Source organism: Nicotiana tabacum, chromosome 14 (assembly GCF_000715075.1).
Source record: "Nicotiana tabacum cultivar K326 chromosome 14, ASM71507v2, whole genome shotgun sequence".
Lineage (NCBI taxonomy): Eukaryota > Viridiplantae > Streptophyta > Magnoliopsida > Solanales > Solanaceae > Nicotiana > Nicotiana tabacum.
Genome location: NC_134093.1, coordinates 53,790,158 through 53,805,663, shown reverse-complemented (window position 1 = coordinate 53,805,663; position 15,506 = coordinate 53,790,158). Strand labels below are relative to the sequence as shown.

Genomic DNA, 15,506 nt, shown 5'->3' with positions numbered 1-15,506 from the left:
GGATCGAGGGCAGCCTGGACAGAACTGTAAGTTATAAAGCAGGGGACTTCATCCCATTTTCCATTATTTGACAAATTTGAAGCTTGCGGAGAGGCGATTTTTGAGAGATTTTCAAGAAAAAATATTAGGGTAAGTGATTCTAACTCGGATTTGATCAATATACATGGATATATCATTGTTTTCACCATTTAATTAGTGTTTTGAGATTTAAATTTGGAAAAATTTTAGAAATCTCATAGAAACGAATTTTTGCGATTTTGGTGTCGATTCGGAATCGGATTTGAGTGAAACTGATATGGTTGGAATCGTAATTGAATGGGTTGTCGGATTTTGTGTGTTTCGTCGGATTCCGAGACGTGGGCCCTACGGGTGATTTTTGAGTTAATTTTAGATTTTTATTGAAAAATGTAGTATTTTCTTATGAAATTGATTCCTATAATTTTTGTTGACTGTATCGAATTATTTTGGCTGGATTTGAGCCATTCAGAGTTGGATAATCGAGGAAAAGGCCTACTAGTGGATTAAATAGGAACAAGTCGAGGTAAGTGACTTATCTAACCTTGTATGGAGGAAATTTCCCCTATGATTGGTATTGATGTGATAAGTGTAATGTGTTGAAAGTCGTGTACACGAGGTGATAAGTATGTACACGGGCTAAATGTGGAAGATTACGTCTTTAAATTGTGTAGTACACTGTTGCATATTAATTAAATTATTTTATTCTGTTATATTCATCATCATTAATATATTTTCGTATTTTAAATTTGCCTGACCTATTCCTGCTAAGTGTTTTATCTGTTTAGTTGAAACTCTGTTTTCTTTTGTTCTGTGCATTACTTGAAGGATGAATTTCTTAATTTAAATATTATAAAAAAAATAAAGTATTTTACATTTAAAAATTTGATATTTAGACAAGGTGTTAAATTTGTGAAATATTAGTTTTGTTGAATATTTTGTGAAAATTTCGTACTCATTGTGATGGAGTCGTGATCTCTTTATTATGAAAAATATAGTTGTTGATTTATTTTGCCATGAGCCGTGAGCTCTTTATTGTGAAAAATATTGTTATTTATTTATTTTGGCAAGTTAAAATATTTGGGCACTTGAGGTGCAAATTGTGATATATTGTGATATTGATACGCATGCGGTGGTATAAGGTCTGAGTGTTGAAACGTATGCGGTGAGATAAGGGTGGCTTGATACGTGTGGCTAGTAGGGGAACTACTAGAAGTCATGTGGTGTGATAAGGATGGCTAAAACGCGTGACGCTATTTCGAAAAAAATATTTTCTTTAAAATTAAATGTGAAGGCTCCCGCTGTGATATAAGAAAATGAGATATTGTGAAATTATTTATTATTTGGGACTACGAGGCGGTACCTCGGGAGTACCCTTGTTGATATTTATTTATGGCCGCAGTTGCCTTTGATTATTGTTGTGATTTTTCTTAAAGTTGAAAATTTTATTTTGTTTCCGCGAGGTATTATTTTCCCTTATTCTGTGTAGTTAAATGGTGACATACTATTTACCTGATTCATTTTCATTGTCATTTTATTGTTAGTATATTGTTAAACATGTCACCAGGTCTTTTATTATTCCAGTAGGGCCTGACTTGACCTCGTCACTACTCTACCGAGATTAGGCTTGGCACTTACTGGGTACCGCTGTGGTGTACTCATACTACGCTTCTGCACATTTTTTTTGTGCAGATCCAAGTACTCCCTATCAGACCAGGCATCAGTGAGCTACCGGTGTACGGAGATTTCGAGGTATATCTGCCAGCGTCCGCAGACTCCGGAGTCCCCTTCTATCCTTATTATGTTGTTTTCTCTATTCACATTAGACTCAGATGTATAAAGATATTCGTACTACTTCTTTAGAGCTTGTGACTTGTATTTCACCGGATTTTGAGAATTTCTTTATGTAAACTGAAAGGATTGAGATTTTAAATTGTTATGTTGGTTATTCCGCATATTGATAGGCTTACCTAGTCTTAGACACTAGGTGCTATCACGACATCCTATGGAGGAGAATTTGGGGTCGTGACAGATCCAGACTTGAAATTGTGACATTACAGTTCAAAATGTAATTTCTTCAACTTTAACTATCAAATTGTACCCTATTCTAAGGGAGCTCATAGTATAAATCACTTCATTAAGGGTAAAATGAATATTTTAAAATTAAATTATTATTAATTATAAAAAATATCATTCTTTTTAGGACATATTTTAAATTAAAAAAGAAAAAGTGTCACATGGATCGGGACGGAGAAAGCACTAAATAGCTTGAAGAATAAGGGATGTCAATGAAGAGGAAAAGGGGAGAAAGCAGAGGTGTCATAGAAAGTGTGAAAAGTACAAGTGATTGGTAGAGTGGCAATAACTTGTGCTACAAAGGGAGAGGTATGATAGAGACATAACACCAAGTTCTAAAATTGTGAAAGAAATGAAATGAATGCATGATTTGTCTGCAAGGCAAATGCAAATGTTTATAAGGACAGTGACCCAAACGTCACCCTTTGTCTAAGCAAACTAAGCCCTCTCCTTTCTCCCTCCTATAGTCTCTCTTATTTTCATTTTAATTACCTACCATGAACTTCATCTCCACCCTCTTTTCCTCATGGGGTGGCTGCAATCCCTCTTCTCTCCATTGAAGAAGCTTTGGGTTCGTCTTCACTCTGCTCCCAAGAAGAGTATGTCCGATCCTCCATTACTTGTTACACTGTTTCACTTTTATGTAAGGTTTACTTTGTCAAAGATTCTCTATGTACACTAGATAATTAGCTCTCATTAACAACGGCATATACAAAATTTAGATGTTGTGGATTCTGAAAAATGTCTCAACTCCCTCCATACTTAGTTCTGACCAATCCGTTAGCCTATTGTTGAATCAGAACATTAAGAAGTTCGATTGACTTGATCTTTTTACAGCCCTATACACATGCTTATATATATTTCATCTAGAAACAACTCTGCATTTGCATATTCTTCCGTTCTCTTTTACAAAACTATAATGTTGCTCAAGAAAAATGTGTATATACTTACTTTTGTACAAAAATTTCTCATTTTTGGTTTTTCAGGAAGAGGGATATATATCCTGTACGAGGATGTTAAGTCTTGCCCTTGTGAAGATGTTCAAGTGCTTTGGTCCATACTAGTGGAGTCGCATCCACGTTCTTTGCCTCCACCAAAATGAAGGTCTTTACATAAAAGCACAAAAAAAGAGAGGGGAGATTTACAGTCACATGTACATAGATTACAACACTTTTGTCCCACATAGGTCCTTTTCCCATCTCTTCATTCATGTTTGCATCTTCAATCTCTTGTGAATTGTGAGTGAGGTTCATCTGAAAGTCTTTATATTATTGAAATTATTATGTCTTTCACTTATTGTGAGTGTATTATTCTTTGCAATTTGGTAAAATGCTTGTAAATGTAATGCGAGTGAGCGAGTGAAAAGTGGAGAACAAAAATGTTATTTTGCTCGAACTTTTTAAAAATATTGTCGAGTGTGTCGGATTCTTCAAAAACAGTGCATTTTAAAAGGATCCCACTGCCACTTTTTTGGGGAATTCGAGCAACACAACAAGAAGGTAGAAGAAAAGAAGACCTTTGTGAAATTGAAACACCAGACTCCAGCAGTACAAGGTGTAATCTTAATATTTTGCAAGTTGATGACAATTTTAAGAGGTTCTGCATAGTCGGTGTTTCGCTTCCAAGAACAAAGAGATGTTCTAATAAAGTAGACTCTCATTATTTTATTTTCTATTTGTTGTCTTGTCAGTTTCAACAGTTAATGAGTCAATAGGTCTTCAAAACTTATTATGAATTAAATAAAGTTGACTATGGGCTAGCTTAAGGACGTTAGATTGAGCTGTGATTTTCATTTCGACATACATCAATCTGGATGATGAACTCTTTCCTTTCTTTTGCTTTCTTTTACTCCCACTATCCCAGATTGAAATTTATACTCCATTGACTGTGATGCGTCTGCAACCACCTAACTTTTTGATCGTTTAAGAATAAACACATGCCATTTATTTCTTGATTATTTAAGAATAATATAAAGAAAACGTGGTAAGATTCGAGATTAGATTTCCCTTAAAAAGAACAGCAAAAGTTATGTTTACTTCTCCCATACGTGTGTAACTTAATAACTTTGCAATTGTGCTAAAGTCTGCAGGCCGTTTAGATACGTGTGGGATACAGTGTTCAGAAGTCTTCTAGAGATGATACCTGTGAAACTGCTAAAGAAAGAACATAACTCATGGAATTGACAACACAAACAACGAAACTAAAACTGTTAACAGTACATATGTTCTGCAAATCATCAAAGATAAAATAAGTCTATGGGATTTTAGACGCTCATATTGCAAGCACGGGGAGAATATAGCAGTAAAACTTGATCCGTTTTCTGGAAATAAGAATAATCGCTTGGTTTAAGTTTAAAGCATAACTAGGAGAACAAACAAAACAGGTTGTACAAAACTTTAAGCTTGAACATACACCAAATCTGTTACTACATCATAAATTCTATGATCTTTCCTAAGAAACATTAGAGAATAGCTTGCAGAAAATGAAACGATGCATCTAAATTTTAACCAGGGAGAGGATACCTACATCTGGAAGGACATGCAAATGCATTAACTCTGGACATCAGCTTTAGCTTTCTCGAGTCTACTTATCACATCTCATCTCTACAAACTTATCTTCTGGCAAATTGATCATGATAACCCACATTGTATCAGAGCAAGCTTAGACACAGATTAACCACAATGAAGAACAATCATCAGAAATGAAGACATGAACAAACAATCAAAACGATGAAACCAGTTTCTTTCTACTTCTGTGGAATATACAAGTAAGCTTAGTAGTACAATGATCATAACTTTTTCACACTTGGTCAAAATTTATGGTGAACAGAAAGTTCAAGCCCATTATATCCCCAAGCAAAATTAAGCACCTCGGTAGCAAAAACGCAAAATCAACATCAAACACAAAAACAGAAAACAGAAACACCAGCACCAGTAGCTAATCGAATGTCCATTATCACACTAAAAACAGATGATATAACAAGTAGTGTTAAGGTCACATCAGAATTGGATTTGACTTGGGGGACCAACTTACAGCACTATAAAGCAGAGGAAGGGTAATGATCAACAACACTGGGCAGCCAATTCTGAAAGAATGAAACAGCATCTAGCTCTGCTGGAGACAAGCCGCCAAGGGGTGTGACAGTTATCTGTGATAAAGGACAATACCAATGATTGGTCTTTCTCATCAAATGACTGACAACCATATAAATCAATAGTACATACATATCCTTCTCGGAGAGAACAGTAGTCTGTATCACCATCCTCCACTAGAATTCTGGTAACCTACAAAGGAAAGCGTAAAATCAACAGATTACTCCATTAAAATCTCTATAAATTTCTTTTCTGTTTCTTTTTTCCTTTAACTTTCAAAGAATCAGGAATAAACAAATATCTGGTGTGTAATACAACAAAAGAGCAGCGTCTTTCAAAGGGCTATTTTAATTTCCTAAGGTTGTCAGGTTTTCACAAAACATTAGTTCTCTATTTGTTGCAAGGAGCCCGCATGAGGGGGAAAGATCTGGGAGATAAGGATAACAATAATGGAGCAAGCAACTGTTGAGAAAGGGATCACACTTGTTTCTTGAACAGTAGATGATCTTGTGGTGCCTTTTTCAAAGCTCTAGCTTCTGCACTTTCTGATGAATTCGTCTCCATAGTCATTGTGGACAATACTTTTCCTCCTTCTCGTTCAGAATTAACTTGCCTCCATCCCATTTTGACAAAACTTTTTCCTTGTCTAGTCAGACGGTATCCCTAGAACGACCAGGATAAATCTTTTGAGGAAATGGTTAAGGAGAAAAAACAACACTTATCCAATCAGGTGTAGGTGTAAATGATACAGACACAATGTAACAGTTTGTAAAACAAAGTATTCAAGTTTTAAGATACAGGCCCTCAAGGGAAACTCAAGCTGAAATAGATAATCATTCAAATTTCTATTGGCAAAATAGTGACTGAGCCACACTCATTATGACGGCTTGAGTAAAGCTTGTCTTAGGAGTTGTACAGGGAACAAAGAAAACCACAATCTAAGAAAAGCCTTATTTCATTTGTATACAATAAAATCTAACAGAATTTTATAGTACATAAAGACAGATGAGACTATTGATTCGTCAATACAAAGTAGATGACCAGTGCAGTTTGTTCATAACAACCTTGTCCATTCTTAACTATTTTATTAATAAAGAGACATGCTTCAGTTGGCCTGAAATGACTCATTTGGCCTAACTTTAGCTGTTAATAGAAATCTAAATAAAACAAGAGACCAACAGCGAGTAAATGAAGTAAAGCAAATCAGACTGCTGACAAGGCCAACAAGAGGCGATCACATACAAGAAAGTACATCAAAATGAAGACCAACTTTTACATGATATTTTCACCAATGATGAAAGACGAGAGTGAATCCCAACATCTATATCTACATTACAGTTTCCTTCTCTAGGTGATTCTCTATCATAGACAACAAAAACAAAGCTAGCATAAAGTTTACCTTGTGATTGATGACATCTGTTGGCACATCAATATTCAGAAAGCAATTTTGGGGATAGTTGTTTCTTTTGATTTCAGCTAATATAGCGCTGATGATGGGTAAGCATGCTTTAGCAGCCAATGTGAAGTCATTAACATTGCTTTTTCCACGAACCCTGTATTTAGCAATCCCAAGGAAATATGGAACAAAGACTTATGAAGAAAACAACCAATAGGGCACGAAAAATGTAGAATTTCTGGAGCGCATGAGGGCCCTCAAAACCAAAACACAAGGTAATGATGCTGCTCTCTGCATGAAACACAATAACTCAAAAAGTTCACTGATGAATACCAATTATATGATACAGACACAGCAGGAATACCATTGAAGAAAGCCTCCCTAGCGCCAGCCACTGTACCCGAGTATACTCTGAACATTTCAGCAAGGGTACAAATTAATTCTCACAGAAGCAACCACAAAATTACGAATGTCAATATATTTTGTTCATAATTTTTTATTTTTTTTACGTTTGACATTTGATTTTGCTTGAGTTTCAAGCATGGTAAACTAAATTAACTTGACAAAGCACTATTCTTCAATTTTATGTTCAAGGATCATCTAAAAGAAAGTACAAAGTCAAGAAGATAATGCCAGTTGGCTGTATGGATTCCCTTTCACCCAGTTATACTTTGTGCTCAATTTTTAAAATAAAAATCCATCACTGGTACAATGCAAAGTTAAACTTCCTGTGGATAATTTATGGATGAGACGAGCCATTTGACTAAAGGTGAAAAGAGCAAACTTGGAGACGATAGGATGAGAAGAATCATTCAGTTAAAGGTTAAAGAAACCTTTAATTTTTGGATATCATAGAGTCAAATAAATTATACAACAGATGGACCTAAAAGTGCTACATTCCCAGTATATTAGCACAAATGGTAAGTATGCTTATTATTCACTAGCTGAATCTAGAAACTGAACTGAGTACTTGTACCATTTGAGCAGCCAAGAACAGTTTGCAACAAAGTCGCCATGGATTAAGGACTCAAAGCATAAAGAACTTATATGAGATTTCAACACGCCGTAATAGGGGTGGGCATAGTTTGGGGCCTTTGGGCAAAAAAGCCAAAATCCAAATTTCTCGGATTTTTTTTTATTTTTTGATTTTTGGATTACAGTTCGGTGTTTGGTTTTAATTTTTGAAAAATTCAGGTTTTGGATTCGGGATGAAAAATTTTGGATATCTGAAAACGAAAATTCTTAAACCTTATGTTTGGTCCTCAGGTCTTAACCTAAGTTGCTCGGACACGGGTGTGGGTGTCCGACACGGGTTCAGATCTAGAGGTCGGATCCTTCGACATGTAAATTCTAAGATTCCGGGATATAGATCCTAGTACGGATACGGGTGCAAGGATCTGGTTAAAAATAATTCAAAAATATAAAATTATTTATAAATTATGAGAGATTTTGTGGAATACTTATAGCTTGTAAAGTGTGGATTTCTTTTATATTCTCACGTTGTAGATAAGTAAAGGATTGATTTCCTAGATACCGTATGTTGTTTTCTTCAAATTTACCCTAGTTTTGGTTCTTATTCGGGAATCAAATTGTATCTTGTCTCGAATTTTTCTGTCCGTCATGGTCAAAGTACCCAAAATGTTTGATCAAATCCGGTATGGATCCCATACACCCACACCAATATCGTGTTGACACGGGTGCGGCACCTGAAGTGCCGTGCGGAGCAACTTAGGTCTTAACCACCCAAACAAACATGCCCATTAGAGATTAGCTCGATATTAAATTAGATCATCAGTAAAAAACAACAACCTACTTAAGAATAGGGTTTCAACTTTCAAGTTTAACTTTGATACTAAAAATAAGTGAACTTATTGTTCTTTTCTACTTACCACCATCACCTTTTTTCGCTCTTCGCATTTGTACTCACAATTACCAAATTTCCTGGTGGGAATGAGGAATTACTAAAGCAAGTTCATATGTTTGGAGGTTTTTTTTTTTTTTAGTGAGAGAAGAAGCCCAACATATATGTTCAAACCAAAATCCGAAATAACCAAACCGATCACCGAACTCTAAAGTTCGACCAAAACCAAACTTATCTGCTTAGATTTGGATCGTCATTTATTAAATTCAAAAATTGAAAATCAATAACGAACTGCCTGACACCCATCCCTACACATTACAATATGTTGAGGGAATGTTCTTTATATTTTCATTAGATAGTTGATACTAATAAAAAGAGGTATAAAACGACAAATTATAACATAAATAGCCCAAGCTACCCAGTCAGTGGAATTAAAAATAATGGTATAGCAGCAAGATACTTCACCATCACCACAAAGAAACTGAATGCTAGTGAAGAAAATCTACTAACATATGATAGCCGCAGTTGTCACCCATATTAACACCACTGATCACCTGAAAGAATAGATTAAGATTATTGCGAGAGTGTTCTAGCCAACGACTTTCTAATTATGCAAAGTCCCAAGGCATTGATAATTAAAACCTAGCATGGTATATAGTAGTAATCATGTGATAAAGGAGACAGAAAACTAAGTATTTGGAAAATCAAACCGCATAATGCCAATAAGAAACACTAAGATGTCATGATGAGGAAGAGGGAAGCAATAACTTAAAAAGGAAACTTATACATATAAACGAGGGGAAAGCAAGAGTCTTTGTGGGTGTTCATATGTATTAGTGATGTTCCATTTTTCTTTTTCTTTTATGTTCTTTTCTTTTCCAAACAAAATCTATTTGGAAGAGTTGTGAATAGAGAAATATTATCTCGGTTTAAGAAAGCTGTACTACCAGATCAGGTACTGAAGGGAAAAGAGCTTTGGAGATACCCAAAGAAGTACAATCTGCTGGAGTTCCTGTAAGAAAGAAGAAATAGAAAAAGGAAAGCGAAGTCAGCATTCTCATCTTCTTCTATTACTTCAAATCTGGGATCTTGAAGCATGACAGCTCAGATAATATCAACATATCATTTTCTTGGTTGTATTTGATTGAGCATTTCTGGACCAATATCCCATGACATATACTAGCTGTTAGTAAAATTTTAAAAGAACTTTCCAAGAAAAGCTCCACAGTTCTAAATTACAACTAATCTTTAACTAGATTGCTTTTAGTTTTAAGTTAAAAGCTTATGTTCATCTTTATTCATCTATTCAAATAGAAAACCATTAGAATGCCAAATTATGTGGCACAATCTCACAAAACTCAGGTTTTCAAGAAAGGAGAGACTTCCTCCTTTATTTGTCTGATCAATTTCCAGAATAGTTTGGTATTGAGGTGTAGTTGATTGACTTGTCTGTTCAATTACATGGACTAAGAATATCATAGCACTATTTAATATAACAAAGGGTTGTGAGGCATTGATCATTAGAATTAGTAATCCAATAAACTTAGTCAAATACTGTAGTTCAGTCCAGAACTCTAAATTATTTATTTGTTGAAGATTGAAACAGACCTGAAACTGAAAAGGCTGTTGCTCCTCTAATGTCCACCTGCTTAACAGAAAGGGCATGACGCCATGTAATGCTATGACTAACAGCTGACTTTTCTCTGAAAGTATTAATAAGCACATAACCAGTAGCAAAAGTCTTAATCTATTATGTAATTTTGCAAGTGATAGATGAGGCAAAAATTGCAATATATAAGAGCATAAGTCATCAACCAAAAGTCAGTTAACTCCTAACTTTAAGATTATCCAACAGTGAACTGGACATCAAGAATTTTGGAAGCTTCTTAACAATATAATAACTTAAACATTAAACAGTTCATTCTAACAAATATTGGGCCTACTAGAAAGATGGCATACATAGGGCAAACATTATTGACAGGAAAACAAATATCATGGGTTCATGACTTGCATCATTAAGCAATGATACAGACACTGCGTTTTGCACAAGTGGCAGGTGAAAATCAAAAGGTAAACATGGTATCAATGACCAAAACATAAAACAGTCAAAAAAAATCACTCAAAGTTTCATTCTTCTCTGATTAATGGTCTAGTGCTTAGCAAGTCATTCAGTAGACTTGGGTCACTTGCAGTCTGCCAATGCAGTAAAAGGCTACTTCTTCCCCCATCCCCACCCCCACCCCCACCTCAATTCGTAATTCAAAATTAGAGGAGATCCTCAAAATAGAGAGAGAGAGAGAGAGAGAGAGAGAGAGAGAGAGAGAGAGAGAGAGAGAGAGAGAGAGAGAGAGAGAGAGAGAGAAAGAAAAAGAAAAATTGCAATTGCTTGTAAAGCACAGGGCTTGTAAAGCACAGGAAGAAGCAAAGAAAATGAGATGTTTATATTTAACGTAGTGCTAATGAATGATTGACTTACTGTTTCAAAAGGAGCAAAACAGGAAGAAGATGTTCATAACCAAATCCACAAGGAGAAAAATAAGTTCATGGAATGAGCCGACTATGAACAGAACAACAAGCAGATCTTACTCCAAACTTTTAATTGCCAGAACCAATATTTATTTGCTAATTAGCATATTTAAGTTCATCATACTGCTAAAGTGAAACAATACATGCTCAACTCCAACCTTCCTTTGTAAAATCATAAAAGATTTACATTATGTTAGACTCCGATATGTAAGATGTACTAAACATCATATCAGTCTCAGCAATATAAATTGTTAATACCATGCAACATGTTCAAATAAAAAACTAACAGCAACATGAAAATTTTGTCAAGCTCTCCATGAGAGCCAAAGCATCGAGTAAAAACTGATTTCCTAAAGAAGACATGACCAAAGTAGTAAACGAGAGCAGTCAAAGAATTGAAACTCAAATAACCAAGAGAGCTCATCAATCATCCAAATTTGTTACCTGCCTGTCTCAAAATATCCCTTTTGCATTCGGGGATGTTGCAAAACAATGTTCACTTTAATCATTAAGCAGTACAATTTCACATAGACCCCAATTTTGGACTATCAAAAACTAATAAATGCTTTGCAATCGCCCCCAAGGGCTTGGTTCAATGGTAAGAGTGTAGCTCATGATGCGTAGGTTAGGCGCATGCCACTGATTAAAACCCTACTGCAGACAGAAGGCTGGTATTTAAATGGAAAAGGGTATAGGGACATGCGCATTATTTACCGAGTTTCAAACATTGCACCACTTGCCATCAGAGATTTTTCGATTATAGATATATTTTCTTTGTATTCTTTACTTTTTAACCATAAAAAGCAAGTACCACAACCATTTATCATTAGATCAATATTTACATACCTAATTCTAAAACCATCTTTAATAAATTATGATATGGCATGATTAAAGACAAATCTAGGATTTGGAGTCAGTGGGTTCAAAACATGTATGATCTTATTATACTATATGTATACATTATAATTTTTTTGCATATGTATGCATAATTCGAGCTGAAAGCAGGTTCAGCTAAACCTGCAGAACCCAACCTAGACCACCCCTGCATTGAAAACACTAAATTTGGGATTACCGGTAGGGGTGGGCATAGTTTGGACAAACCCGAAATCCGAATTTTTTGGATTATTGGTTTGGATTTTCGGATTACGGATTACATTTTGGTTTTGATTTTTAAAATTTTTGGATATTGGATTATGTACTTAGGATGTTTGGATATCCGAAAATTCAAAATTTTTATACTTTACATTTAGTTCATTATTTGCATGCCAATAATAATAAGTCCAATACCCTATTCATTAGATATTGTCTCATATATTCAATTAATTACTAAGTTACTGTCAGAATACATTCTATTTAGACATGGTTTTACTATTGCTACTTCTTATCGGCCGTATTAATGTCTCTATTGCATTTTCATGATAATTATTTCATTACTTGAATATTTTATTTGGATCATTGTGGTGAGAATGAGAAACTTTTAAGGCAATTTAACATGAGTACTTTATTTGGATATTAATTTTTGTAAGAAAAGGAAACATCTCAATTTAAAAGCTCAAAAACGAAAATCCGAAATATCCAAACCGATTTATCCGAAACCGAACTTAAAAAATCTGATCCAATACGAGCTTATTTGGATTGTCATTTCTTCAATCCGAAAATCCAAATCGAAATTTTCATATCCAATTCGAACTGCCCGAACGCCCACCCCTAATTACCGGAGTGGTAGAACTCCCTGCACGCCGGTAAAAGTTTGGGTTTCCAATACAAGTTAAAAAGTCAAATTTTCTCTACACATTAACAAAATATACTTTTTCAATTTACCTAGTTTAACCACCCATACCGGCCGAAATAAGGAAAATTAACCTCAAGCATTATTCAACAAATCATTGTAATATATATAAGCAACCGAACTAAGTAAAACTAAGAAGTCGCTACATATAAGTAGTTACAGAAATTTAACTAAAAAATAGTTGTACATACTAACATAAAACGTGCAAATTCACATTAAATTTGTAAGGAGAGAGTGCTTGAGTGAGTGATCATACGAGTCAGGAGCACAAACAAGGACGTGAAAGCGATTGGTAGAAACAAGCACATTAACTAGAGCTCTTAATCCCGGCGCGTCGATTCCGTCGTCGTTCGTCACCATCACCGTCGGTCGATCGCCGTCGACGAAGTTATCCTCCATTTCGCTTCTCGAAGTTTTCCGTTCAGTGAAAGTATATGCAAATTTTTATCTTCCCCGTTTGGCAATGGATTTTATTTCTTTTTTAAGGTTTAATTTGAAACATTATTTACAATTGAATATTTATTTTACAATTTAGTCCTTTTTCTAATTTCAACTTAATAGAGAATTTGAAATTTAAAAAAATAATTAAAATAGTACAACAACAACAACAGCATACCTACTATTATCCCACACCGTGGGGTCCGAAAATTAAAATAGTATTACAAGTAAAACAAAACTTCAACGTTTTTTCAAAATAAAAACATAACCAAAATAAAAAAAAAATAAAATAAAATATATATATATATATATATATATATATATGAGCTAGTTTAGATTTTAGTCATTTTAGAAAAAATAATTTTTTTAACTTTGAAAAGAATTTAACTTAAATTTCTTATTTTAACCTTAATAACAAGCTAAATGGTCACACTAAGGGTGGCAAGTGGGCCGGTCCCGGGCCTAAACGGGCTAAGTGGTCCGGTCCAAACGGTCCCGATCTCGGTCCCGGAGCGGTCCCAAATTAAACGGGCTAAATGGTCTTTTTGTAGGGACCGGTCCGGGACCGGGACCGTTTGGTCCCGGGTTAAACGGCCCCGGCCCGCGGGCTAAATGGGCTAAGTGGGCCCAACAGATTTTTAAAAAAAAATTAAATTGAAATTAGAGACAAAAGGATGTTAAAATAATATCTAAGTCTAAAGACAAAAATATTGTAAAAAGATATGCCTTGTAATTTTATTATAGCATTAAAAAATATGACAATATCTTTCTTAGCCTTCATCTCCCTATGGAATGAGCACAACAAGGTGTTAATACCACCATTGAGCAGAAGAAGAAACTAATCAAGATGTGCCAAAATATAAGTTACATAATACATACTAATTTTTGTTCATATAAGTTACATGGTATCTCTTACAAACTTTATAAATCTATCAAGGTCCGGAGGAATTTCCGTTGGTGATGGCAGAAAAGTAGCTTGGTCATCGCCACTTTCGGGCGAAGTAACATCCTCCGCAAGTTCAGCTAGCATTTCTTCGTAAGCTTCGTCTTCATCTGGTTGTGATTTAGCAAGTCCAAAATTTCTTCTTTCCGACCGGATTCAATCTCTGAAAAGTACTGATTTTTCCAAACTCTCCCTCATAGACGCTCTATAATCACCGAATTGAAGTCTTGCTTGACTGAAAGCGCTCTCTGATGCCACTGTTGAAACTTGAATAGTTAAAATATCTCGGGCCATCCTTGAAAGAAACGGAAAGTATTTTTCTTTGTCCTTCCACCATTCCAAAAAATTAATGGAGCCGTCGGGATTCACTTCCTCAATTGCCTGCGACAAATAAACTTCAAGCTCATTTAGTTGTGAAAAATCACTACTACTAGAACCTTGAGGATCCCTAAACCCCGCACAAGCACTAAGTGCTCTTACTCCCGCAGTTCTTTTAGATGATTGAGAATCAGAAGAAGAAGGAGTTGGAACATTTGGTCTAGCATGATTTAATGCAACATGATAAGTATTAAAAATAGTTTGAGCATTTATTCTAATTGAGGCTATTGCTTCCGGAAGTTGAGACAATTCCTCATCTTCAAGTGCTAAACTATTATAAACAGTTTCATACCAAAAATGAAGATCTCCTAATTTCATATAAGGATTTAATAAAGCAAAAATACCATAAATAGGGGGAATATGAAAAAAATATTTTTTAAATTTTTTTCTCATAGAATCAATAGCAAGTGTATAAATTTCCCCACCCTCTGAAAAATGAGCAAATAAATTTGCAAGTTCTGCAATATAAACTAAACAGTTAGAAATAGTATGATAATATTGCCCAGAAAATTCATTTGTAGCAATATGAAATTTTTCTAAAAAATCTACAAGTATTTTAACATTAGCCCAATCCCCATTTGTAAGGTGTTCATCATCATCACTTACATGTGCATTAAATGTTGAGTTTATGGGGCTTCTATATTCATATGCAACAACCATTTTTGTTCATCATCATCACTTACATCCCCGAGTACTCATTATCTCAAAAATACTCAATCTGTTTGCCAAATGCACACATAATTACTCAGCATTGTACGGGTGCCTGGAATCAATGCCCCTCGCCAAAGCACGTGTATATATATATATCATTATGCATGTGCTCACTGCTGGTATGTCAGACTTCGGAGGGCGGATCCTGCCCAAAAGCTAATATAAGGCCTGTTGTGGCATGCAGTCCGCTCCACAATAATAAATAAGCCAGTAAGGCATGCTGTGCGTGCAGCTCGATCCACAATAACACTCACAATCCGGCTCTCGAGCCCACTCAGTCA

The 15,506-nt window shown here is 35.1% G+C and overlaps 1 protein-coding gene and 1 long non-coding RNA gene across 9 annotated transcripts; one reads left to right on the top strand and one right to left on the bottom strand.

Moving 5' to 3' along the window:
- Positions 1–2,329: 2,329 nt before the first annotated feature.
- LOC107822874 (uncharacterized) lies at positions 2,330–3,763 on the top strand. The gene is made up of 2 exons (XR_001656497.2): positions 2,330–2,690; positions 3,078–3,763. It is a non-coding gene; the product is annotated as an uncharacterized LOC107822874 (long non-coding RNA).
- A 459-nt stretch (positions 3,764–4,222) lies between these two features.
- LOC107822872 (uncharacterized) lies at positions 4,223–13,232 on the bottom strand. 8 transcript variants are annotated; one of them, XR_012698668.1, is made up of 11 exons: positions 13,012–13,230; positions 10,049–10,143; positions 9,388–9,452; positions 8,951–8,994; positions 6,913–6,990; positions 6,583–6,736; positions 5,667–5,846; positions 5,316–5,375; positions 5,125–5,239; positions 4,618–4,709; positions 4,223–4,241 (listed from the first exon to the last, which is right to left on the bottom strand). XR_012698668.1 is itself a non-coding variant. In XM_016649450.2 (10 exons), the coding sequence occupies exons 1-9, from the start codon at positions 13,152–13,154 to the stop codon at positions 5,129–5,131; spliced, it is 930 nt and encodes a 309-aa protein (XP_016504936.1). In that variant the 5' UTR covers positions 13,155–13,230; the 3' UTR covers positions 4,419–4,751; positions 5,125–5,128. The 8 variants fall into 8 exon arrangements, 7 of the variants coding, with proteins under 7 accessions (XP_016504936.1, XP_016504935.1, XP_016504938.1 ...); XM_016649450.2 differs by lacking the exon at positions 4,223–4,241 and having other exon boundaries at positions 4,419–4,751; XM_016649449.2 differs by lacking the exon at positions 4,223–4,241 and having other exon boundaries at positions 4,419–4,709.
- Between the last annotated feature and the right edge of the window lie 2,274 nt (positions 13,233–15,506).

What these genes read in the sequence shown, in the direction of transcription:
- LOC107822872 (XM_016649450.2), bottom strand. Translation starts at nt 13,154, where the DNA reads ATGGAGGATAACTTCGTCGACGGCGATCGACCGACGGTGATGGTGACG. An exon ending in CTTGTTTGTGCTCCTGACTC is followed by an intron (nt 10,144 to 13,011) that starts GTATGATCACTC and finishes TAATACTTTCAG; the next exon opens with AGAAAAGTCAGCTGTTAGTC. An exon ending in GACAACTGCGGCTATCATAT is followed by an intron (nt 6,991 to 8,950) that starts GTTAGTAGATTT and finishes TGAAATGTTCAG; the next exon opens with AGTATACTCGGGTACAGTGG.